This window comes from Aulostomus chinensis, chromosome 11 (genome assembly GCF_037954235.1).
Source record: "Aulostomus chinensis isolate RoL2024-O1b breed Wild chromosome 11, RoL_Achi_v1.0, whole genome shotgun sequence".
Classification (NCBI taxonomy): Eukaryota; Metazoa; Chordata; class Actinopteri; order Syngnathiformes; family Aulostomidae; genus Aulostomus; species Aulostomus chinensis.
The window spans coordinates 20,248,473-20,274,651 of record NC_141330.1 but is presented as its reverse complement, the minus strand read 5'-3'; the positions used below and the strand labels follow the sequence as shown (position 1 = coordinate 20,274,651).

The following is a 26,179-nucleotide window of genomic DNA, read 5'->3' as shown; positions in this document are numbered from 1 at the left end:
GAAGTTACACAGGTGCTTTTGAGGTCAAATCACTGCCCCTGGTCAGGAAAGTAGTTCCAAGTATGTGTCTGACTGAATTATCAGCTTTTAATTTTCAGAAAAGTTCTTTTACACAGTGAATATTTCACACAAGCCTAATGCTGGAAAGGACTTCTTTGGATTATATGTACTTGATGACTTTAGACTTTTGCTGTCTTCATTTTTCCACTGCCAGCATTCATTGCAGCTAAGCTAACTGGCCACCTAGCTGGGATTTGGGATCTTTTGCTTGTCTGGATTTGAAAATGATTGACATTACGCATATTTCCAAGAAGTTGGCATGTAGTTTTAATGAAGTAATAACCTGTTGTTTGACTAAACCTTTTTTTTTTAAGATTGAATTTGTTAGCTCTGTGGAGTATCTCCCTATATAGCTTCCTATATAGAGATAGACGCTGTGTATAGCAGAGGTCAGCTATTAAACCGGGCCTCATGCTATTTTTCTAAGCCATCAATTGGCAGGCCAGGACACTGGATTATTAAAATGGGCTTAATCAAATGGGGCAGCACGGTGGTGCAGTGGTCAGCACTGTCGCCTCACAGCAAGAAGGTTCTGGGTTCAAGTCCCAGCTCTGGCACGGGGTCTTTCTGTGTTGAGTCTGCATGTTCTCCCTGTTCCTGTGTGGGTTCTCTCTGGTACTCCAGCTTCCTCCCACAGTCCAAAGACATCAAGAGGGGACGAGGCTGATTGATACTCTAAATTGACTGTAGGTGTGGCTGGGAGAGTGAATGGTTGTCTGTCTCTATGTGTTGGCCCTGAGATGGACTGGTGACCTATCTAGGGTGAACGGCCCGCATCACGCCCGAAAGCTGCTGGGATAGGCTCCAGCCCCCCCCCCCCCCCCCCCCGCAACCCTTAACAGAATAGGAGGAAGAAAATGGATAGATGGGCTTCATCAAAGGCTAAAATGGGAAATTGATGGCTAAGATATTGTTAAGATTTCTTGCCTCGTAAACTTATAGGTAGCGAGAAATTTGAAAGGCTGAAGACAGTGATTGACATAGAAGACTGGAAATACAACTATATTCATTATAGCTGATTTCTTATGGCTCAAATCATGCAGAGATTAAACACACATTTATTGTTTATGTCAGTGGTGTCGATTAACGCATCCACTCATGTATATCCCTGACATTTTAAACTCTTAACAAACTACTGTCATGTTTTTAATGATCCGTCTGGTTTATTGTATGAGTGTAGCGAGAGAAAGATCATCTGATTGGTGAGCGACATTAGCTCTTCATAAGAGAGAGAATGGTGCAGCCAGCGACACTTTCCCGGTGTTTATTATTCTGAAATTAACATTAGAAGAGAGAGAAATCACAACAATAGAGTCTGTGTCTGTTTCTTAACATAACACCGATGCCAAAATTCAAGCTGTGGCAGCAAGCTATGCACAGCGCAGCACTGTCCCAGTAGGAGGCGTCACATCTCAACATAAAGTTACCAGTGGGTTCCTAAAAGCAGCACAAAAGGCCAGTGACTGACACACACACACACACACACACACACTGGAACTAGCCACTGACAAGTAGACAGATGGTGTCATAACATCAGTGTAACAGGTCTGCGACCCAGCTCTCAGACACTCTGTCAGGTGGATTTCTAACGAGGCACTCACATGGGCTGTTCAGAATAAAAACTTTCAATTCAGTTCAGATTAGTTGTGTTCTTGCAGATAAGTAAAGACAGAAAGCAATTAATTGCAGAAGTTATATAATCAAAATAGTTTGGGGGACAAGTTTATGCCAGCCACTGGGGTATTCTTTTTAGTGGTCATATTTTTATCTCCTACAACTTTAGTTGGAAAGTAAACCTTTGAAATCATCACACTTCTTTGGCCTGTTCATAGTCTCTGAAAGACATTACTCATCCTTGTGTTTTCTAGGATTTGGTGTTGAAGGTGCTGCAGTGTCTAAAGAGTCCATCCACAATAACTAGAGCCAAAGCACTGCTCCTACTTCTGCTGCTGATAAAGGACAACACTCACACGCTCCTATTCTGCTGTCAGCACAGGTAAGTACAACCCCCCCACATGAAACCACACACAAATGGGCAATAAAATGTGATAGAAATATGTTCTTTATTCCTTCCAGTATGTTTTTATTTTCAGATTCAGTTTCAGAAAACTTTATTTTTGTAACAAGTAATATGAATGAACAATGATCGTATATATTTGAGCCCACACAGACATACAAGCCTTTATGTAATTAGTTGCACACAAAACTTAATGTTACTGCCACGTAGATTTTTAGAATGAACACCCTCATCCCTCACCTCACACTATCAGTAAATGTCCAATTTACTATGCACTTTATTTACTGTCTTAACCTAGTTTTACAACATGTCTGTCTTTATTGTTGTCCTTGTGCACTTTACTGTTTTTGTTTACTACTGTGTCACAAATGACTTGTCTTGTCTTCACCGTAGGATAGTGAGAAACGTAATTTCGATTCTTTTTTTATGTCTGGTTCATGTGAAGAAGCTGACAATGAAAATGACTTTGACTTGACTTTTGACGTGACTAATTCATATGTGACCACTCACTGCTCCAACGCATGGGTGTGTAAATATTGACTCATCTGACACGTCTAACTGACAGAGTAGAGTACTGTGACAAGGCAAATGTTTTCTGCTGAAAGTGTGCGTTCTTCTGAAGAAGGTAACACTTGATCCAGCATGACTGCTGCTCTGGAGTGGCTGGATAATTGAGTGATAGACACACTCGAATAGATTAGTGATCAGCGGTTTATTTGTGGTGTTAACGGGGGAGGATGGTGTAAGTTTCTTTCTCGCTAAAGTTTCATCACGTCCATTAATAATTTCATTAATTATGATGTAGCTGTTTAACTTTAATCTTGCAGCGCAGCATAGACTGACTGACTGCAGTGAGGTTTGGAGCAATGAGGCTTACTCCTAACTCCACTCAATCTGTCAGACCACAGGCTAATTAGTTTCTCTGGAATGTAGCTGCCCATGTTCTCACGTAGACGAAACTTTTGGTAAACAAACAAGTAGCATCTGTGAATTCCATTTCAGGATGGGATTCCTATTTAATTATTTAGCCAGGAATTTGAGAGTGCGCTGTCATACCCAGCCAAACCATTGTTCAAACCACATTTCCTCTCTAGTATAAATGTGTTCATCCAAATCTGAGCTCAAGCTCTGTCCTGTTATCCTGCTTATCTGAAAGAAATTGGCAATTACCCTTACTACAGCAACTATTACTTTACAATTTTATATTTGGGGAAAATTATACAATGCCTCGTCTCAGCCAAGGAGTCCTGGAGTTATTCTTCATGGCTCGCTGTTTTATTGATTGCTGAGGCGGGAAGAAGACAACACACCTCATAGTTTTATTCAATAATAAATGTTGAGCTAACATTAGAGAATGCTCCTGTTTGTTCAAGACACCTAAGTGAACATGTGTTCACTTTTAAAAGCAGCTTATGTCTGTTGAAAGGCAGAATAGTGTGAAAAGGCTCTGTCTCTTCATTGGCTTCTCTCTGTCAGAAATGAATCTGCTTTGCACAACAGCTAGCACCTAGTAAGGTGATCACAGTCACATCTATATATAATACTCATTTTTATTCGGTTTTGTTTATCAAAAAGTAATGGAAACAGTAATTTATGCGCTACTGCACTGGACAAGCAGTAACACAAACCTAAATTATTGAGAAAGTTTAGAACACACGATAAAGTATTTAAAATAAGTGATAAAAATCTCAGGATAGAACATCTCAGAAAGCCCAGTGGGTTTTTTTTTTTTAGATGTTTTTTTTTTTGGTTCGTAGATTTGGTTCCTTTTGATTTGCAAATCATAGAGAAGTAAAACATTAGCAGTATGAGCTGAAATGAATAAATGACATACATGTAGTCATTACTCTGTTTGTTCTGTCATTTACGGTCTCCGTCACACACTTCTCTCTACTTTCTTGGCGAGGGCGGAGCGAATGATTCTTCCCTGTGCATCCATGTGTGCAGAAACACACAATGTATTACAACTTCAACCCCTATGAAACCCAAAAATTTCAATTTCAATTTCAAAACAGTTCATTTTTTAATCACAGAGAGTTGGAGGCCATAGAAAGATAGCCAGTCATTTCTGATCATGTAAAACTGGAGATGAAAAGCTTAAGTTTCCAAGGTAACTGGCTTAATGTGGACATGTTACACAATAAATAGAATTAAAGATTTATGAAATCATTAAGGAACAAAATTGGCCTTGATGTTTTTATGGAGTTATTCCTTTGGTAAGGTTTTTTCATTCTGATACAAGAGTGCTATTCAACACAGATATCTGTTATTTTAAGCAGACTTCCTTTCAAAAAGAAGACTTTCTTCATAAAAATGCTGCCTGGGGTTGTTGGCAAGGCAGTTGTACTCTGCATAACCTTTGCGTTAACTAGCACAGCAGCTGTGGGAATGATAATATAAATGTATATGTACCCTGGACATTCAGTTTGTGCTGCTGTATGTTGTAACTTTACTGGCACTTCAAATGGTTCATTAGCTGCTTGTCCTGTGTTTCACCCCACACACTCTCGCCGTGCAGCTGTGAATGTGCGTTGCCCGTATGATCAGATGCATACACATTTATATATACACAGCCAGCTCCCTTGGTAATTCACGATCAGTTGGTGTTTTAGTTTGAAAAGATGCCCTAGATTACTGACATATGGATCCTTACAACCATCCCTCTCCTTGCAATCTCTTCTCTCTTTCTATCTCTTCCTCCATCTTTTTCTCATTATTCTTTTTTTTTTTTTACCGGCGTGTCTTCTTTCTCAGACTCCTGCAAAATTGACTTCTCCATTAAAGAATAAGGTGAAGGTTGGTTGGCATTAGTTCATTAGTTTTAGTGTTGCAATGATCTAGATAGATAGATAGATAGATAGATAGATAGATAGATAGATAGATAGATAGATAGATAGACAGATAGATAGACAGATACTTTATTGAAAAGGCAGCACCAATAAAACATAGTTAGTATAAGAGTTACAAGTTACTACAGCCCACTACTCTCCTGGTGGTGACAGTTGAGCAATACATCAATCCAATAGTACATTTTAAAAATCATAACTAGTTATGGGAATGAATGGAATTGTAAACCTTGCAAGCTGTTGCCGCATGATTTGATGAAATTTAATAGACAGTATGGTACAATAATACAGTGCACAAAAGAAATTAAAGGAGCAGATCTGAGCGCAGAAATATGTGGCAAAATCGATTTGGTCCAAACACACACAACACACACACACACACACACACACACACACACACACACACACACACACACACACACACACACTGATGGTGCAGGTAACGTGCAAGGTGCCAACTGAGTCATTAGGTGGAATCAGGGTTCCAGTGTCTTGCGTAAAGACACTTGGACACGGTCATGGAAAGACTGGAGAGCAGAGAATGGAATGGAACAGAAGGATTACTATGACTGAGCAGAACATGCTGGATTTCATATTTGCTTTCTTGTATTCAGATAGTACAATAAAATTCATGGAAGTCTGAACTCAAACTTCTTTTACCCCAAAATAGAATTAGGGTATTTTTGTTTTGTTTTCCCTCCACCTGCCTTTCCCTCTCATGAGCAAACACATGTCCGGTCCCTGGATTATTCTCCTCATATGTTCTCTCCCTCTATTGACTACGCTCGAGCTGTCAGCGTTGACCTGCCTGTCTCTCTCCCTCTGAGGACCCGGTGTGATCCAACTGCATACACTGACTCCTGTCTTCTTCTCAGTCCTGCTCTCACCCAGGCACGTTGTGTTTAATTAGCTCCTCGGTGGCGTGAAAATATGTGCAAGTGAGTGCGAATTGTCTGTATTAGATAAACTTGCACCAGCCTTGCTGAGGAAGTGTCAAAATTGCCACTGGGAGTGGAATGATGGCTTTCAACAGATGCAGTCACACACAACTGCACAAGTACACAGCAAGCCACTTGTAGGTCAGTTGTGTATGAGTACTCCCACGGTGACTGACAGAGAGGTGGCAAGTTTGTCTCTCTTTATTTAGCAATCTGGAAACATTGCTGCAAGATACAAACACTGAAACGCAGTAATGCAGGGAGATAAATAGCCAGATAACTAGGCTGACAGGGAGTTGACACACAGCTAGTAAGAGACAGACAGTTATGTACATAGACAGATATACATGTATCATAGATGGACAGATCATGAGCCTTCTGTATGGGGGGGGGGGGGGTATGGGATTCTCAGCAGTTCATGTCTTTGATGAAAAGTGTTGTATAATGGGAAAAATGTATCAATCAATCTTTTTTTCATGACTTAGACAAGACAAACACGCAAACGCAAAAAAAATACCAATGAAATGTTTAAAAAGCATGTGTGCTTCCTGTGCTTGGTTGAACGAGGTACAACACATGCAGATCAGATATCATGCAGATCCGAGACCAGCAAAATGAGCTTTATGAGCCACACATGTACACACGTTGATGTTATTTCCCAAACCAGAAGCTAACGCAACACTCTTTCCCCCCAACCCATGAAAGCAGAAGGCCGTCCCATTGAGCCTGGATCTGCTCGACGTTCCTGCCTGTTAAAAGGAAGGTTTTCATTGCCGCTGTTGCAGGATGTGCTTGCTGATGGAGAATTGTAGTGTAAATTCATTGAAGGAGTGTGGTACTAGACCTGCTCTACCTGTAAAGTGTCATGAGATAACTTTTGTTGTGATTTGGCGCTAGAGAAATAAAATTGACTTGACTTGACCATGATGCTATGAGTGAAACACAATTTCAACAAGGGCTTCGTCAAAGAAATAGAGTTGACATCAGAGGATGTTTCATTCATACAGCAGAAAATAAAACGTGGTGCACAGTATTAAAAGGGGAGACACCATGTGGATACAAGCTTAGAGGACAGAGTACTACCAACCTCAGGGTCCTATTGCTCTACTTTTCACGCTGTATCATTAAATGCATGCAGTTTTTAGACGCTAGATGGAAGTCCTGAGGAAACCTAAGAAGTGAAGCACATCTGATATCATCGCAGTGCTTCATGAAAGGTTACAGTTTTGATCTCCTTTTAGAGAATGCCAGAAATGCTTGACTAAAATCAGACTAAATCTTACAAATGAACTTGCTGTGACTAAAACTGATAGGCAGTTTAATCAAAAGCCTAAGACAAAATCAAAATGAGTTTTCATCAAGTGACAACAACTAAATCAAAATCTGCTGCCAAAATTTATACGGCTATCCTCAGATAATAATATCCCAAGAAGATGGATTGTTGCTTAAAACAAATGTGAAAAGGTCCTCCAATCAAGAAAATTCCTGTTATACCCTCTATCTCTCTTACTTCGGTTTACACTGGCTATAAAAACAGCATCAGCTGAATCACACTTCATAATGTCTGCTACAGTCGCCCTTTTCAAACACAATGTGCCAAATTTGCAGCCAGGTAGAGGCGGGAATTTGCTGTCTTGTCTGAGTGAAATGGAGGCACAAAATCCTCTTTTCAAAAAAAGCGGCCTCTTGTGTGGGCGTAAACATTTGACGTGAGGTGCAGCACGAAGTTGCGCGTGAACAGTGACGTACAACATATGCGTCGGAAGAATATTTAGTCCCGTGACACAGTCTGTAAGTTTTTGTACGTTTTTCAACTTGCTGGTGACCTGTTTCTTCATCTGGCGATAGCTACGTCAACTAACCTCCGCAGTGACCTTTTCATCCAACAAGCCATCCCTCACAGTCCCGTGAGGTGGTTGTCCATGGTCCTCTCGCCAGAGATGGTGAGCAGCTCCCCGGTTGCTCATCTTGCTGAAGTGATGATCTGACTGCTGTAATCAGCTGTTTCCTGATTTTAAAACTCCCGGCTGTAGGTCGCACTGCTGTTGGCATCATCATTGACACCTCCGCCCACCTCACACCCGGCCATCACATTGACGGCTTGGATTTATTTAGTAATGGAGGCGGTAATAAGTCTACTCTTGGGGGAGGAATATTGCCAGGCAAAATTGACCCCCAATTTGCCACACTCTATCTAAAACCTAAGACCTAGACAGGCAAATTAGCAGATTGCTGTCCAGTATAAAAGCGGCTATTGATTCATTGACACCATCAATGATTATGAAATGGGCATGTTCACTGCAATTAAAGCTGCCGACAGTAATGATTGGACCCTCAAATCTTAAGTTTTTTCTGATAGAAATATCTATTTTCTTAAACATGAACTGAACAAATAAATATCACTTCCTTTATCAATCATGTGGTGCAATAGAAAACTCACAAATTTTACATTATGCTGCTTTATATTAAGAGAAGACAACAAACATAAAAACTCTGATTGGCAATATTTACCATTGAAGCTTTATTAACTTTCTGAGATGCAGGTGAAATGTACAGCTCACTCTGATCAATAAAACATGTAAATTTGCCAAGACCTTAATAGGTCCTACTAATTTAAAAACTATGTTAGCACATTATCTCAGTGGAGGCTCAGACCAAAACATCTCAACATCTGTGGCCTTTTTGTTCATTGACGTTTGGGTTAGCACTGTTCTACAGAACAGGCTTAAAGTCTACATAAAACTATGTAAAAAAAAAAAAAAATCATAAAACTTTCCCCTAAAACTTTGTTTGCATGCACTCTAAGTTGTATTCATGGTGAGATTTGAGATTTTCATCCTTCAGTGCTTTTTACATCTGTTTGTTGGTTGTGGGACAGCAGTTTGCACCAGTTCTGGTAAATGGCCCTTATATGTATTTACGTAGCACCCAGAGAACAAACCCTAACTAACTATGTGATTCTGTCTTCTGTCATCAGCACAACCTGCAGGTCAAAGTTAAATTGATTTAAATGTCATTGTTCATTACTCTTGACAAGGTTGTTCTTCACATTAATTTGAAATGGTGATTAAAAGGAATATAAATAGATTGTCCTGGCTAGTCATTTACACACCTGTTTTAATGGCTAAACTGAAGGTTATGCTGGAGGTGAGAAGGCTACGTTTTACATTTTACTGTGACATTATGAGGATTTGTGTTATAAAAGTCAAACCTTTTTTGTTTTCGCCCTCCTCTAAAATCACTGCAATCTCACATCAAAATGGAGACGTCCCTGTCAGTCCCTCCGTCTGTCCTTTCGTCCGTCCTCTCTCCAGAGATTTGTTAGCCTGTCCCCACATAAGCCCGTGCTACCATGCATCTTCCCTCACAACAACACATCCCTCAGCAACAATACTGATGACCCGGTGCTGATCATCAGTACAAATAAATCTGTCTTGAGTTGCTCCATTATGGTTGTCCTCAGTATACGTTCCTTATAGGCATTGTTTCTCCATACATATATTTGACTCAATAATCCTCCTATCCAATTTAATTGATCTATCTTTCTGTTCACATTCATTTATCTTCCTACCCACCAGCCTATAAAGCTATCTCCCATTATGCTAAGACAGTGACTGTCAAAGCGTATTTTTTTACATTGTTTATTTGCATTTTCCCCAGTCTACTCCTATATATAGGTGTGTGGTCTGCAGGGTCACAACAACCACATATCCTCTACTCTGCAGTTAGTTTCGGAGTACGTATCCCTGGGTATGAACCAATAACTGAAAATACGGCAATTGTAATAAAATCCCCCCACCCCCCCAACCCATGGCCAACAATCTGTCATGCAACGTGAGTAAAAATACTGACTCCGTCATTGCCCCCTTAGCTACTGTGACTTTTAAACCTAAATTCAATATTTGTTAGCTAATATGACCTTTCTGAATCTATCTGCATGTGTCTGCATTTGTACTACAAGTGTGTAGCTGTGTTTGTGTCAGTAATGAGTATCAGGTAGCTGTAATAACTTTTCAGCTCTGCTCTGAATTTGTGAATAGAAATGTATTGATTATTGTTCAATGTACTCGGTCTGACCGGAATAAAAATGTTCTCATCCTCATGGCCGTCTGTCTGTCATTCATGGCCACTCTTGCTAATGCCACTTTGGAGGCCTTCTGTCTGAAATGCGCTGTTCACCGACTAGAACCACATCATTATGTTTACAGCATATCTTCATTTAGAGTTCATTCACTGACATCATCATGAGTAAGGAGGAAAAAAATAAACAAAATACAAAATGGAAATGTAGCAGAAGTAGCAGATGTTTTTTTCTGTTATGTCACCTGCTGTGTGTGTGTGTGTGTGTGTGTGTGTGTGTGTGTGTGTGTTTTTGTATACGCATGCACCCATCAAGGCTGGTGATGTACCTGGAGAGAGACCTGCATAAATCTGTCCCCCTTAAAGAGAGTCCTGGCCAATCAAAATACCTCTCTCAGTGTCTGGATTTAGTCATTGTCTACCTGAGAAGTATCGGATCCTCTATACTGGGTAAGCGCACAAAAACACACAGTCACACACAACTTTGACTTGATTATCTAAGCAACCATTCATTCAATCATCACCAAACTTGCCGTGCGAGCAAGTGGGTCCGAGGGTCTCAGGTCTGAAACGACAGAATTACAAACGGATATGAAATGATCTGGATACCTTTTTATATGACAGACTCAAAAGCACTCACTTCTTGCTTATCAACAGTACGCACTTGAAATCAGGGCGTGGCATTTTAACATCCCTTTATGATTGGATGGGTTGAATGTTTCATAACATGACAACCCATAATCCCACCCCTCACATAACCGGCACTGCTCCAGTAGCATTAAATGCAAATATGTGAATGGTCTACAAGAGGGGTGCCCAAACTTTCTCCCTTGGTGGGCCAAAACATAAACTACATGGGTCAAGATCATCTCTGTCAAGAGCAACAGTCATTGCTAATGTCAAGCCTGCACAAATGACATATCACACCAAGCCCCCCGCCCTTTAACTATCAAATGAAGTGGAGTGCTGTCTATGTTGGCAGGTGCTTGAGTATCTCATTGAGGTGTGGTCTGGTGCAACCATTGATCATAGCTATTTTGGGACGCCTGAAAACTTCTACGCCATAGATCGAGAAAAAGCTGGTCTTTGGTCAAAATCGGCATGGCTTGGGCTTGAGAGTGAATGGCACAAAGTACCCTGATTGGTTTGACTGATGTTGTGCCTGTGACACACCTATGAACGCTTGCGTTTAACTGCCTCTATGTGCCATGTGCCATGGTTTTCACTTTGATTTTGGGCCCTCCCTCTAAATGAGGCATAGTATGTCTCGAACGCACAGTTCACACGTAGCACCATCTGCCAATCGCCATTAATCGCTTAAATTTACCTCCTGTGCAAAGTGTCTCTCTGCCACCATATTATGGCAAAAGGCAGAATAAAAATTATTGATCCTGTGTAACTAAAAATAAATTTTACCTCAGAAAAAACAGCATAAACAGTGCTTTTATTTTCTAATTTAATATTTTATATTTTATCGTTGTTATTTGTGATATGCCTCTTGTAATTGATGTCCTTTGTTTACACCTTGCCGCTCAAATGGAACTGATAATGGGCTAACTGAACTTTGGGCAGCATAGGCTTAGATAGAACATGGTTTAAATCCTGTCCACTTGTCTCCTCTCTTCCTCCCTGAGACAGAGGACGTCATAAGTGCACTGGGAGGCGTTATCGGGAGGAGACACCCATCTACAGTTCAAAGCAGACAGCTAAAACAGACTTTGCCTACTGTGACGGTAGTGCTCGCACTTCTGTCATCACAGGTAGCACGCATGTTTTCTTCCGTGTAATAAAGTATATAATAAGATTTTGGAATTTTTTTCTGGAAGATGATCCATTTGTGATTTGTTATAAATCATCAATATGCCCGTTTTCAGTGAATTATCTCCCATTTTGCCTTAAAATGTACATTTTTTTTATTCTTCATGTGGTTTTATGTGCGTGGGCCTGCAAATGAACATTCAGGGCAAAACACAACCACATTTATGTTTCTATTGAAGAAGCCTTCCCATCTACAATATTTTTCTTTGTTATTTATCTATTAACTGGCCCATCAGCTTATCCCTGTTTGTCTGTGTGACTCACTGTCTGTCCTCTCACAGGCCTTTAGATCTCATAGTGTATCCCAGGAGTTTCTAACTCAAATTGGATTGCTGCTGGTAAGCCATCAGTTGTAATAAAGACAATAAAAACACTGAAGTTACAGTTTCATGGTATTGCATTTCCTCACTGCATCCTTTCGACTAATATTTTGTGTGACCTCTCTCTATGTCTATCAGAGCTATATCACCTCTGTCGAGTCTAATGAAACAAGCCTGGTCAGCGCTGTGGGTGAGTTACTTTCTCTACTTCGCATAAAAAAAGACAGTTCAAATCATCAGCAGTATAAATTTTGTGACCAAACCAAAAACTATAAACTATATACACTATATTTGGCAGTGATGAATGCAGTGAAAATCATTGGAAGGCTGCTCTTCAATGCAGTGGTCAGCTTTGGAAAAAGAATAGATATATTTATGTGTTAAATGAGGAGTATGGCTCCTCTATGTGGAGTTCAGTCCCAGCTAAAGTCAGGTAGATCCAGTCACAGGGTCCGAAATGACATGCAGCTGCCAGTGCAGGGGAGTCATAAAAATATGACTGACTGGTGGAGCTTATAGGCCCTGTCTTCTTTCATGGTCGGAGCAATTCTGTTTGATTCCCCATTAAGGTGCAGCATTGAGTGAAGACTTGATTAGGACAAGCTTGTCCATTGTGGAAGTCCTGAGTCAGCACCATGCTCTCATCTCTCCATATCATAGTGCTGTAAGTATTCTTGTGAGGAACTGTGTTACACGCTGCCAGTAGACCTGATAATGCACTGATTGAGTGCTTGTGTGTGTGTGTGTGCATGCGTGTGTGTGCCCTTGTGCACGCACAAATATCTACCATCCTGCCTGCCTGCCTGTCTGACTGACTGACTGACTGACTGACTGCTGATGGTTTAGTAAAGTAAAATAGGACAAGAACCATGTGATTTAGCACAAATGTCAGTACGGTACATTACCTCTGACGTGACTTAGGAGACAACCTGTCATCCTGCTGGAATTCTGTTATTTTTCCGCAACTGTCAGACTTCTAAACCAGAAGACTTTTTTTTTTTTCATTGTGAAAAAAAAAAATGCAGTGATAGAAAGCTTGTAGAAATTTTGTCCATTGTTTGTTAAAGAATGTCCAGTTTATGTGTCCATTTCTCAAAGTGACTCCTGTTGTCTTCCACTCTACTAAACTTGTCTATTGAGGGTCAGAGATGAGACCTATGGCTATTAGGCAAGACACTAATCAACTATTGATCCAACAATGCTTCATCAGATCTGTGTGTTTTTGTCTGTGTGCATGCGTACGTGTATGTGCATGTGCATGTGATGGGACAATCAGATTGTGTTTAATGACTATTGACGTATGGAAGTGGAGAGCAGCAGGAAGCAGACTGCATGGAGGGACGGATGAAGAATAGCGGAAAGGAGCAAAGACGAGGCCTGCTGTTACTGATAGTCAATAAAACAGGAAGACACTCTAATTACCAGCAGCCAACTCAGATTAACTTTAATCGCCTGCAAGACTCATGTTTGAGTGAGTTTATGCCTCTGAGGAGTAAAGTTTGCAGCAAGGACTCCGCTGAGGCCATTTTGATTCAGCATGTAGTCTAAATCCATCTTTAAAAGAAATTATAACGCGAAGAATTATTCTGTAGGGTAGCCCCTGAAATTTAGACTAATTTCAAGGGTTTTCTAAATAGGGACACTATATATATATATATATATATATATATATATATATATATATATATATCAGCAACAGTAAAAATCTGTTTTCTGGAAAAGCCAAGATTTGTTTCAGCACTGTTACTTATCACTGCCAATATTCAAGAGTTGCATGCCAAGAAATTCCCCTTTGTGTGAAATTAACGATGCATTATGAAGTACAGAGCTATCAGTCTCATATCTGAATATTCGACCTATTCCCTGCACGCACACACGCCCACCCGCATCCGCACACAAACACATATACAAATGCACACATTTTTGCCGTTCTTTTGATGGCTGTGATATTAAAACACAGACCATTAAGTGGTGGACAACATCCTTTGTTGTTTCCTCTCTCTGGCTTTCAATGTAATGACCTCACACATGCATGCCCTGTGTTGCTGTTTCTATGGTAATGTTAGTAATAATGCAAATTCATGCAATACACATTCATGCCTAAATTAGGCTTCTGACAGTTGAGGAACTACATTTGTTTGTGTGTGTGTGTGCGTGTGTGTGTGTGTGTGTGTGTGTGTGTGTGTGTGTGTGTGTGTGTGTATGATCAAAGAACTCACTCAACAATGTATTTCCATAGTAATTTAATCCTGTAACAGTGGTCTGATGCCTACTGAATAAACACAGTATAATGTTTAATATTCAGTTTAATATAAATATGGTCTGACTCAAGATTGACTGTATTATAAGTCTCTTTGCATGGCAGCAAGAGCTATGGCTGGAGGGTTTTTTTCCTCTGGAGGTTTTGTTTTTCTTGTCCTTTTTTTACCCCATACTTGGACCCAGGATATTTACTGATTAGATTTTGGTGGTCAAAGGTTACTTAAAAGTTACTGACCTTGCAAAACATGTTTTTGGCCATAACTAACAAACCCATGACCTGAAAAGGCAGCTTGCTTCATGAGATTTCTAAGTTATCTGCTCATCTCGTCACAAAAAGTGGTTCCAGAATCGAGTATGGTTTGGTTCCAAAAGTAAATTTCCAATTCAGTTCCTCCATCGATGTTTCAGCAAATTCTTGATATAAAAAGTTTTACACAGGGAACTAAGACAACAAGCAAGCAGATGAATCGTGACCATAATGAATGTAATTTGGCACAAATAAAATAAAAAGAAAGCTTAGACAAAGGAAAGTTACAGGATTGTGTGCTTTGTTTCAGTTACATTAAGAGTAAAACGACTAATTGCCCCATAAGGCATTGCAACTATGTTTTCAACCTAGTTTTGTTTAAAATACCTACATTTTGTGACCAACTGAGCATTTCATTGGCACTAGCTACCTTAAGACTGATGTCAGTAATCATATCATGTCTACATTTTTCCTCATGATTTTTCAGAAAAGAAAGTATGTTTCTCAGCAAGTTGCCTTTCAAAAAATGGCAAGAACTTAAAATGACTGACAGTTACCATGGAGACATTGCTGATACATTTTTGGATTTTGGGTAGTGTAGTATTTCTCCAGTAAATCTCTATTAAAGCGTGTTTTTCTTAAAACTTGGGCTGATTTATTATGAACTAGAGGTTCTACAGGAGATGATGCCATTGTTACACAACCTGACGGCTGATAATCAGCTCCTCGGTGGAGCATATGCATAGGGTTTTCACCTCTGGAACAAGGGCTGGATCTCTATTTAGCTCTTTGGCGGACAGCATGGCTCAGATGTTGAGTGTTCATCTGCTAACCGAAGGAATGTGGTTCAATCCTCACTTCCCTTTGGTGACTTTTCTCTTATTGACGATGGCTAACAGAAATCAGGTTACAACAACTTAAATAGGGCGGCACGGTGGTGCAGTGGTTAGCACTGTCGCTTCACAGCAAGAAGGTTCCAGGCTCCATCACGGGATCTTTCTGTGTGAGTCTGCACGTTCTCCCTGTTCCTGTGTGGGTTCTCTCTGGTACTCCAGCTTCCTCCCACAGTCCAAAGACATCAAGAGGGGACGAGGCTGATTGATACTCTAAATTGACCATAGGTGTGGCTGTGAGTGTGAATGGTTGTCTGTCTATATGTGTTGGCCCTGTGATGGACTGGTGACCTGTCCAGGGTGAACCCCGCCTTTCGCCCATAGCCGCTGGGATAGGCTCCAGCCCCCCCGCCACCCTTAATAGGAATAAGTGGAAGAAAATGGATGGATGGATTGAAATCGAGGGAACAAGTTCTGTCTCTATGTTGACCCTGTGATGGACTGACGACCTGTCCAGGGTGAACCCCGCCTCTCGGTTGAAGGCTGCTGGGATAGGCTCCAGCCCCCGTGACCCATTACAGGATAAGCGGTAGACAATGGATGGATGGATGGATGGACAACTTAAATAGAAACAATAATGGTTGTTTGTACCATTGATTTTTCACAAAATACATATTCAACCGTTAAAAAAGGTCAATTTATGTAAATCGACTGAAAACGATTCTGCCAGATTTTTACAGTGTCATAAGATCAATAAGTTATTGTTCTTTTTGTGTCTCTACAAGGTTGTGGGTGCCATCCTGCCTCCTCTGATAACGCTGGTGTTCAGCAAAAATGGTAAGCAAGAGAGTATCAATACTTAGCAACTGTTTGTGAGCTGTATAGCATACATATTATTATGTAATAATGTAGTTAGGCAATTAACTGCTCTCATCCCAATGAACATCTTGTGTAACATCACTATGGCCTCGAAATCATCAAGATTCACAAATATCACTCTTTAAAGAATAATAAAGATAAAATAACAAAGATAAAAGCACTACATTTTGTTGTCTCCTCGGAATTGGAATACTATCATGCAAGAAAACCTTAGGAAGTATTCTCTGAGTCAGTATGTGTTGGGTCTGTATGCTCCAATGATGTTACACACACACACACACACACACACACACACATGTACACAGTATTCCATGCTAATAACTTCTGTGTGTTTGTGTGTGTGTGTGTGTGTGTGTGCGCACGTGTGCACGCGTGCATGCATGGGGTTCAGTCGAGTGGTCTGTGTTTGTCTTGAGGGTCCTGTCAGAACTCAGTCTCGTCCTACTGGTCCAGGAGGGTGACAGCAAGGAGGATAAAGAGGAACCGGAGGAAGAGGAAAGGAGAGGAGAGGAAGGGCGAACAACAGCAGTAGGGAGAGATGAAGGAAGCTCTTCCAGTCAAATTATAGCCCTCATCACCGAGTCTCTCCTTCCAAGGTTGGTCTGGCTGTTCTGCAACCGATCCTCTCCTCTTTCTCTCCATCAGTTGGAGAAGGGGGTAAACATTTTAACACATATACAACATGATCTCCCACAACAATACATGCACTACCATCAGTAATTTTAGCTACAATTTTAAATTTGTAACACTCACAGTCATTATCTTCTTCATCCTTTCTTCCTTTTGTGCTCTTCTTCTATTAATTGCCAACCCTCTCTCAAAATCTGTTCCAGTTTACCGTCTGGTATTAATGATCTGCATGGTATATTAATTATTAACATTAGGAAAGCCAAATGCTGTACTCTCATGTTTATGTCTAGGTATGAGTCTCTTCTTCAAGCAGCTGAGCCCATCCAACTCTACGCACTCAAACTGCTGGTATCCATGACTGACCACAGCTCGCAGATCTGCAGGTACTGTACAGAAAGGGACACACACACACACACAAACTGCGCATTCTTGCATGTGTAGATTGAAGATATTGCTCTAGGCATCCTAACTTGGATCCATATATTGGTTAGCCCAGGATGTACGCCCCTTTTTTCGTCTGGTCTAAGATGTAGAAGTTTTTTGCAGTCCTAGCAGTAATGTTTTAATGCCAAGGCCAGTCATTCCCAGTTCACCACACTCTACTGATTTCTATTCACAGCTAAACACATGCGCAAATGCACAAAAACGCACACCTCTGCATCTTTTTTACACTGTAATACACAGCTGATCATTTATTTACATTTTTGTGCACATTCAGAGCAAATAACAACACTGGCCTAGTTGAACCCTGCTGGTGACATCGTGCTGTTTCTGTTATCTACATTATCAATGTGAATGTATCGCAACACACCTGGTACTCCTGCCGTGCTTTGTCAAAAGATGTTAGGTGCCCCTTTTGCATTTTGTCTAAATTTCACTACTGAAAAATAAAAAAACAACTCTTGAGGACACCAGGATAAAGGGACAATCAGCTGATCCCCAGTGAAAGCACGAGATTACTCACCTGTGTGTGTGTGTGTGTGTGTGTGTGTGTGTGTGTGTGTGTGTGTGTGTGTGTGTGTGTGTGTGCGCGCACGCGCGTGTGCATACGTACGCTCATTCATGCGTGTGCTGATGTATGTCTGTTTGAAAGACGTGTTCTGACAGCTGCTGTCAGTATGTCTTGATTCCCTGCTCCTCTGTCTTCTCTTTTCAGCTGTTGACAGAGACAGAAAGAGAGAGGGAGAGAGCGATAAAGTGAAGGCAGGAGGAGGAAGTAGAAAGAGATGGGCGTGGTAATTGAGAAAGATAGATGGGGAGAGCAGTAAACAAAAAGAGAAAAAGTGTTTACAAAGGATGGATGAGGCAATATGAAGAAAAAAGAAAGGCCAAATTAAAAAAAGAATCTGCCCTGTACATGCCTGATATTCTATGTTAAAATTTCAGATCAGTCAAATGAGGAGGAGCCGGTGTGTCCTCTGTTTATTTTCTCCACTTCACTTCGTTCTATTAAAAAGGCAATAGTGCAAATTATTCACTGCCATAGAGAGACACTTTGTCTTCATTGATTTTTACACTAGATTCTGGATTATTGATGAAAATTAGCTGGTTGCTAAACAGGGCAACGGGGCTTGCTTGTTTCTGAATTTTAGTACTTGATCCTGAGCTGCTTTAGTAGCAGGAGAACACTGCATTTGGTGTTTTATTTTGAAAATTGATTGAAAGGTCTCAGCAGTCCTTGTGGTTGACTTGAGATTGCACAGCTCAGTCTGCTAATTTTCCTCATTTTTGTTCCATCCATCCATCCATTTTCTTCCTCTTATCCTGTTAAGGGTCACGGGGGGGGGGGGGGGGGGGGAGCCTATCCCAGCAGCCTTCAGGCGAGAGGCGGGGTTCACCCTGGACAGGTCACCAGTCCATCACAGGGCCAACATATAGAGACAGACAACCATTCACACTCAGAGTCACACCTATGGTCAATTTAGACTCATCCCCTCTTGATGTCTTTGGACTGTGGGAGGAAGCTGGAGTACCAGAGAGAACCCACACAGGAACAGGGAGAACATGCAGACTCCACACAGAAAGATCCTGTGCCCGAGCCCGGACTCGAACCCGGAACCTTCTTGCTGTGAGGCGACAGTGCGAACCACTGCACCTGTGTTTCTAAAGTTAAAGTGAGAGGCTATAATCAAAAATGTTGCTCATCCATGGTTGTATGTTACATCCTCTGGTCGTTTACAACAACCCTGATTGTTAATCTTCTATTTTGTCCTTCCCTCATTTCCTTCACTGCTTCCATCCACTTATTTTATCTTCTTCACATCTTATCTCTAATATCCCGCTCTCCTTTCATCTCCAACCATCCTTCCCACCCTCTTAGAGTTCAGAGTTCACCCTCAGTGCTGAATATGCCACCACTTTTCTTATCAGCAATATTAGCTCCTCTCGTCTCCATCCTTCTTGTCCTCCAACTCTCCTCATCCCCCCTCTTTCCTTGACACAAGTAGAGTGACGTGAACTTCTCAAATTGGTGTCAGCAGTCCTCTCTCTACATCTCTGTTTTCCTCTCACTCTTTTTTTTGTCTGAAATTATTAACAATATTTAACATTTTTTTTCTGTCTCCTTCTTTCTCTCACCATCTCTAATTTATTAACGTTAGTCCACGTTTCACTCCTTCTCTGTGCCCTCTATCCACAACTCTCTCTCCGTCACTGAGTTATACAATCAGAAATTAAATTGCCTGGTCCTTGGTTAGATAAGTGTGGCTATGAAGCCAGCCGAGCAGTAATTAGATGGTAAATTGGGGACATTAACGTTGGGAAGGCTGCCTGCTGTCTCTCTCTGCATTATCACAGCCCAGACACACCTTCAAACAACTACATTTACTATGACCTTTAGCCAAAGAACCTCATGCTGTGTGGTTGCGTGTGTGCGTGTGTATATATATATGTGTGTCTATGTATATTGTGATGTCCTTATCTCCCTAATGTATATGTGTGTTGCATCTCAGGAAGGTATGTGTATGCCTTCTCGTACACACCATGCTCATCTACCAAGTGTAAGATGGTGCTTCTCTTAGCTCAACTGGGTTTGGTACTTGCAGGTTGTCATTTTTATCTAAAAAAAAAAATCCTACTATTTAGCATTTGGTGTTTTTTGTTGTTGGTGATCATAGGAGTATGGCTTGACACAGACCCAGTGTTATAGAATATACAACATCATTAAATTGTAACACTTGAGTCTCTGCCAGAGAAAAGTGGACTCAAGTGTATAAGCGTCCAAGTACATTTATACATGTTTAAAATTGTAATTTAATATAACAGCCTGTTCAGTTTTTGTATGGTTTTTAACAGTTATAGTTTATTTATTTAATGACTAATTGGACCATCCTCTGGGGACCGACTCTCCGATGCCTTGTGATACCCAGATAACACCTAATGTTTAGCCCAAATTTGTTCTCCTATCTGGCCCCTGAATGGTGGCTATGTTAACGCAGGGTTTATGTGGTCTACTGTTTATGTCCCATATCTGGTCCAGATTAACACCAAATCAGGATATTTGGGTCACACTTGGCTCGTACAACACTTGTAGATTGAAACTGAAAAAATGTAAATGGGTGCATCTTGAACAAGTCAATGATGTTTTCATTTTAAATGGAAACATCTAGTTTTTTATTTTCTATTATAAAGCAAATACTGATGATTTATGGCTGGTCATCTCATCTTGTGTTTATTCTATGAGAGGGATTCTGTTGTACCCCAGTTCAGTGTCTCCTCGTGTCCATTGTGTCTATTGATGTACGACTGGTCGTACAAAGGTGGTTCCGTTTATCATGTCGCGCTGGCTCGGCCTGTCCTCTCATCTCTCAGGGTGTCACCTACCTAATAGGCGGCCATTTATCACATCTAGAAACACACCCGCACGCATGAACGCTCGCACGCATGCACACACACACAGGGATTTACTGTAGTCAATGGCCACAGCTCCATGTCCCTTTAGGTAACCTGCTTATACTGACAATGAACGTTCACAGTATTGAGGACAGCAGAGTGGTCACATTTCAGCTGCAAAGTGATTAGTTGCAGTGCATTTCAGTGCTGTTTCCTTGGTGATACTGCATCTTAGATATAGCTCACCTTAGCAAAATTGCATTGAACAAAAAACACCTGTTTTGCAATAACATTATGTTTGGAAATATCTTATTGATCTGGGGTTAGATGAGACTAGCAAGAGTTGGTCAAGATGAAAGTCTAAGATTTTTGGTGCTGCAGCAGCAGGAGACATTGTTGGGCTGTAGCAGTAGCAGCACAAACAAAGAGGATAAAAATATTTGGTGCATGAAAGTGAAAACTGGAGTGACTGTTAGGTCGATGTAATCACAGTTCAATTTGTGGATGGTGAGCTCAGAGTTGGGTGGAATGGCCTGAGGAGCATTTTCTCAACACACATTAAGATCAAATGAAATGGTTATTGATCTCTGTTGGAAAAGTAGGTTGCTTGATAATTAATCAGATGCAACGATGGAAAAATGTGTCTAAGAATACATAGAATATGAAATAGGCAGCTGACCAGTGTAAAAAACATGTGCGCATTAAAACTGAATGTAAAAAAGAGTTAGAGGGATGGTTAACAACCTAGTTCTGCCCAGCAGATGCATGTCTTGGCAAATTAAGACAGCCCCCCAGTAACCCATTTCGTACACCATCATTCTAAAATGTATGAAAAAACTGAACACCACACCAGCTTCAAAGCCATCCCCTAGCTTTGTGACGTGGAAGAACATGACGATTGCTACCGTAGCTTAGGAAGTGATTGATCACCTTGTTTAGACAAAGTTTTAATAAGCTATACATCATAATTAGCACAAAGACAGATTTCTGAAATCAGCGGACGAGCTTTGTTACCTTCCATAATCCCACTACTCTGACTTCAGCTGGCTTGTTTCCATTACACTCTGCATGCTTTCCTGCCTGTGAATGCACACAAACACAGACATACACACACACGGCGTCCCTGTGTGTTTGTTGGTATGTGTAGACACTCCAAACACTCAGTAATTGGTTGTGAATCAAAGAACCTTAATCAGTAAGTATAGAGTGTCATTTCCAATACAGACATCCATCTCTATCCCTCTCTAGTGTCTCACGTTTTCTCCTTGTTCTTCCTCTGCAAATTTCTCAACATCACATTCTCACTTTCACTCTCCTTGTCCTCCTCCCATCCATTTGTTCTTCCCTCTGTTCTGTCCAAATCATTCCTCCTCTATACGCATCATGCAGCTTTTTTCATTACTCTCCTCTTTTCTTGTCCTTCCCTCTCCTCTTTCACCTCTTCTCAATCCATCTGCCCCCCCCCCCCCCCCACACACACACACACACGCACAGTCTTTGCTCGCTCCCCAATTCCTCTGGTACCAAACAAGAGTTGTAGCAGATCTACAACCTTAAATTTAGCTCGAACAGCTCAGTGTGTGTGTGAGTGTGTGTGTGTGTGTGTGTGTGTGTGTGTGTGTGTGTGTGTGTGTGTGTCTGTATATTGACAAGGGGTGAATTAATTTCCTATTGTGTCTTTGCTCTCACTCCAGTATGTATTTTTCTTTTTTGCAGGTTAATCCAACACAATAGGATCCTATTAACAGTCTTTCAGCTCATTCTGGTAAGAAACTGATCTCCCTTCATCAATTCATCTGTTCTCTTTCGCCAATCAATCACATTTTCATTCAATCAGTCACTCCATAAATGGTTTGCCAATCAGCTAAACCTAGTTACCACAGTAACTAGTATTTGATTAAGTCTGCACTTATTTTATCTCATTTCAGCCGTATTCTGCCTCTGTTTCTCTCCCACTTGCTCAGTATGACCCTCATAGTTGTATTTATGTAAATGAGTCTTAGTGGTGTTGACCTGTTCGAGGGGCACTGTAATTGACTTGCATGTCAGCCACAAAGAGCAGGAAGGGTTAATAGAGTGGGAATATGGACTCTACTATTAAGATCTCATTCACACAAACACCCAGCACTTGTCTGTTATCAGCGAAGCATAACAGTGTCTCCAGTAAACAATTTATTTCACCTGACCCTCCACTCATACACACAGTGTGATGCACTTAACAAAGCCAAATCCAAACATGTGTGATCCAGCAAACAATTTGCAGTGTACACAAACACACATGCACTCACTCTAAATAATCAGTGTTGCGCGTGGCTGCATGTCGAGGCCCAGCTAGCTAGCCAATGTAGAATGTTAAACACTTGTATCCAGCAGCCTGATTAACTCCATTCCCGATTGTTGTCAGGATCCATTAGTGCCATCTGTATTGCTCACATTTGGATTGATTTATACTGCCTGAAACACTCTGATCTGGATTGATTATACCTGTCACTGTTGATCACACTTGTCATGGAGAAACTCGCCGAATTGTATTTGTCTTGATGATGAAGTAGTTCTGCCTCAGACATGAAAGGAAGTCGGTCACACCAAGGTTGCTGCAGAAGACCGAGTGGGTTAATAAAGCACCCTCACAAGTCTTGCCTTGTGCATACTATTAGTGCACAGCTAACATCTAAAACAGAGTTATATGTTGCTGAAGAGTGTAACTCCAGTCAAATGAAAGGTTCGAGACCGTAACGGCTTGTTTCTTCTGAGTTACAGTTCATGTTAGTTCACTGTCACACTCATAATCAGGTTAACTGATGCACAGGATAGTCCCGCATGACTTTTGAGTGTATAAAGATCAATATAAATGTGCTTGGTCAATTGTTGTTTCTGACTGGCAGGTTTGTCCTGGGTGCCAGTTGATGTAATTGTGTTCAGCCTCAGGCAAGTGTTCATGATGAGTACCAGCCAGGCTTATCAGCCTATTCACAGATCACACTGATGCGATCAGACCCCGCAGGCAGCACTGGTGTATCTCAGAGAGGATCAAATAATGAAATGAGGGCAGGAGAGGGAAGTGCATTAGGAGGAAGGAGAGAGAGTAAAAGAGGGGAGGAAAGGGAGGAAAAGCAAGGAGGTAGAAGGAGGAGAAAACTGAACACCAGTTTTTTTTTCTCCTTTAGGAGTCGAATCAGGTCAACTGGATGTAGTTATATGTCTGGAAGACAGTTGACCCCTTATCCAAGTGGCTTCATCAGTTCATACTGTTCCCATAGACGAGCCGCCTAGTCGAACTAGATGGTGAGCAGGTCACGTATTTAAACCTTCGTGGGTGTACCACCCCAATGCAGCTCACTAGTGCTCCTTGGAGTTGTGACGATTGTCGTTGGAGTCATTAGGCTCAGTGTTAACGACTGTCAACAGTGTATCCCGCTGAGGGGCACATTGGTATTTACCATCATTCCCTGGGGTCCACGTTTTAAGATACATAGGCAAAAAGCTTTCAAAGCCCCCCATCATACATCTTGTGTGATTCGTTGCTGGCTGTGAGTTTAAGATTTGATGAATGTGTATTAAGGGAATGTCGACACTTTTATGTTGTTCTTTTTAATGAACTCTTGAGCGTGAGGCGTTCTGCGACCCTTCCTGTTCTACGCCACAAATCACAATTGATGATGTAGGAAAGTTGATTTTTAGGTGCTTTACTTTAATTGTGGACTCACTTAAGTGTAGGAAATTGTACTGTAACATATATAGTAGTTATTGCATTGTTATCTCCTCCTTTCTCTAGGGTAACCGTGACAACATTACCAGTGGGATGGTGCAGAATGCAGTCTCCTTGCTATGTAATCTCACTGGAGACACAGTTTTTGACCTGGAGCCACCATACCAACAAGGTACTGTCTGTCTGCCTACAATATAGAGGGAGACAGGTTTGTCTTCCATGTGCTTTCTTGAGAGTGCCTCCATAGCTACCTGTGTGAACTTGTACTAGGCTGCTTACAATCATGTTGAATTATTAGTGAGTGAGCTCAGTCCCACGGAGTCTGTGTGTCATTGACCCTACTGCGTCATTATCTATTAGTTAGTCTCGTGTCACCTGTGGATGTCTTCTTTTCCCCAGTCTGTTGTCCTGCTGCTGCTACTCTCTCAGCCTGTATGTGTGTTTGTGTGGATGCACATGTGAGCACTAGTGACAGTCGGGGATGCAGCAGGTATTCCTTGTATAAGCATGTTGTTTTCGGACACACAGGTCGACATTATAACTGCAACTTTAATGCGGCTGCGGACAACTTTTTTTGCATTAATACATATTAATTAAAAATATTGAGTGCTTTTTTTTTTGTGGGGAAAAAAACCCATCCATGTTTAGATTGTCTCCTTAGCAAACTTACACCATGACACGACCGGGTATGCATCAGAACAGAACGATTAAAGCGGGTGCAGAAAACTGAGGATTGTAGCTTTATCGGCATGGGCCTTGTATTTCAAATATTCATTAAATTAAAAAAATCAACAGTGAAGTATGTGACTGTTCACGACATGTCTTGACTTCTTTTTTTAAGTTTTGTCCGTGAAGGGGAGTTTTCGAGAGCAGGATGGGTACAATGGCTGCGCTTCCCCATGGTGTTTGTTCACTGCAAACTTGACCAGTTTTTTTGGGGGGGAAGACATGAGGCATGAGAGAATTAATCTCAAGGAAAACTACAACAACTCGGCCACAGCAGCAGATTTAGGATAGAAAGCAAGCAGAGATATGAGCTTAAAAAAATTACAAGGTAACACATTTCCTCCCTTTTACGGTCTAGCTCACACTTGTAAGCTTACCGTATTCATTATCAGCCTAATCCACAATAAGCCTGTTGTTAGAAACATATTTTTCAGTTTTTGGTGCAAGACATCAGATCAAGTAACATCATGAAACAGTAACTAAATACAGCTGGGCTCATTTACACTACATGTTAACCAGAACATGTTAGCTTTTATGAATGGCCACAACATTTTCTTAGTCAATCACAATCAAAGGCACAGCTGCGCTGCATCATTTACCTTACTTCCTTATTTGTTTCCATCATGGTTTTTGTTGACTCCCAAAGGAGCTGAAAAGTGATTCGGTTGGTTTTACAACACCTGGTGCAAAAAAATACCACTTCAAAACACAGGGGGTGACAGAGATGGGGAAGTTGTAAGTCAATAACAAAATTTCAAGTTTGTATCCAGAGCTGCGTATCTCTCTTCATGCAAGCACAACGGTCATTATGTTAGTTGCTATTTGCTTCCTCTTTCGATACTTTAGTCCCTCAGCTGCACATGTCTGTGCCCCTCAACACCAAACAAATAAACAAAAACATCACCTATCCCACACCCACATCCATCCTGTCTCTCCCTCAATTTCCATTGGTCAGCATTCTGCAGTGCAGTAGTCAGCATCAT

The 26,179-nt window shown here is 41.1% G+C and overlaps 1 protein-coding gene across 3 annotated transcripts in view; it reads left to right on the top strand.

The window, feature by feature from the left end:
- Positions 1-26,179, top strand: part of ulk4 (unc-51 like kinase 4) — an 84,188-nt gene that overhangs the window by 36,439 nt on the left and 21,570 nt on the right. For all 3 annotated transcript variants that reach the window (XM_086219008.1, XM_086219009.1, XM_086219007.1), the window contains exons 22-32: positions 1,929-2,056; positions 10,258-10,391; positions 11,580-11,701; positions 12,041-12,097; positions 12,218-12,269; positions 12,649-12,743; positions 16,207-16,258; positions 16,692-16,896; positions 17,221-17,313; positions 22,478-22,526; positions 24,537-24,642. In XM_086219008.1, coding sequence (XP_086075134.1) covers positions 1,929-2,056; positions 10,258-10,391; positions 11,580-11,701; positions 12,041-12,097; positions 12,218-12,269; positions 12,649-12,743; positions 16,207-16,258; positions 16,692-16,896; positions 17,221-17,313; positions 22,478-22,526; positions 24,537-24,642 — 1,093 coding nt within the window. The remainder of the gene's footprint in view (positions 1-1,928; positions 2,057-10,257; positions 10,392-11,579; positions 11,702-12,040; positions 12,098-12,217; positions 12,270-12,648; positions 12,744-16,206; positions 16,259-16,691; positions 16,897-17,220; positions 17,314-22,477; positions 22,527-24,536; positions 24,643-26,179) is intronic.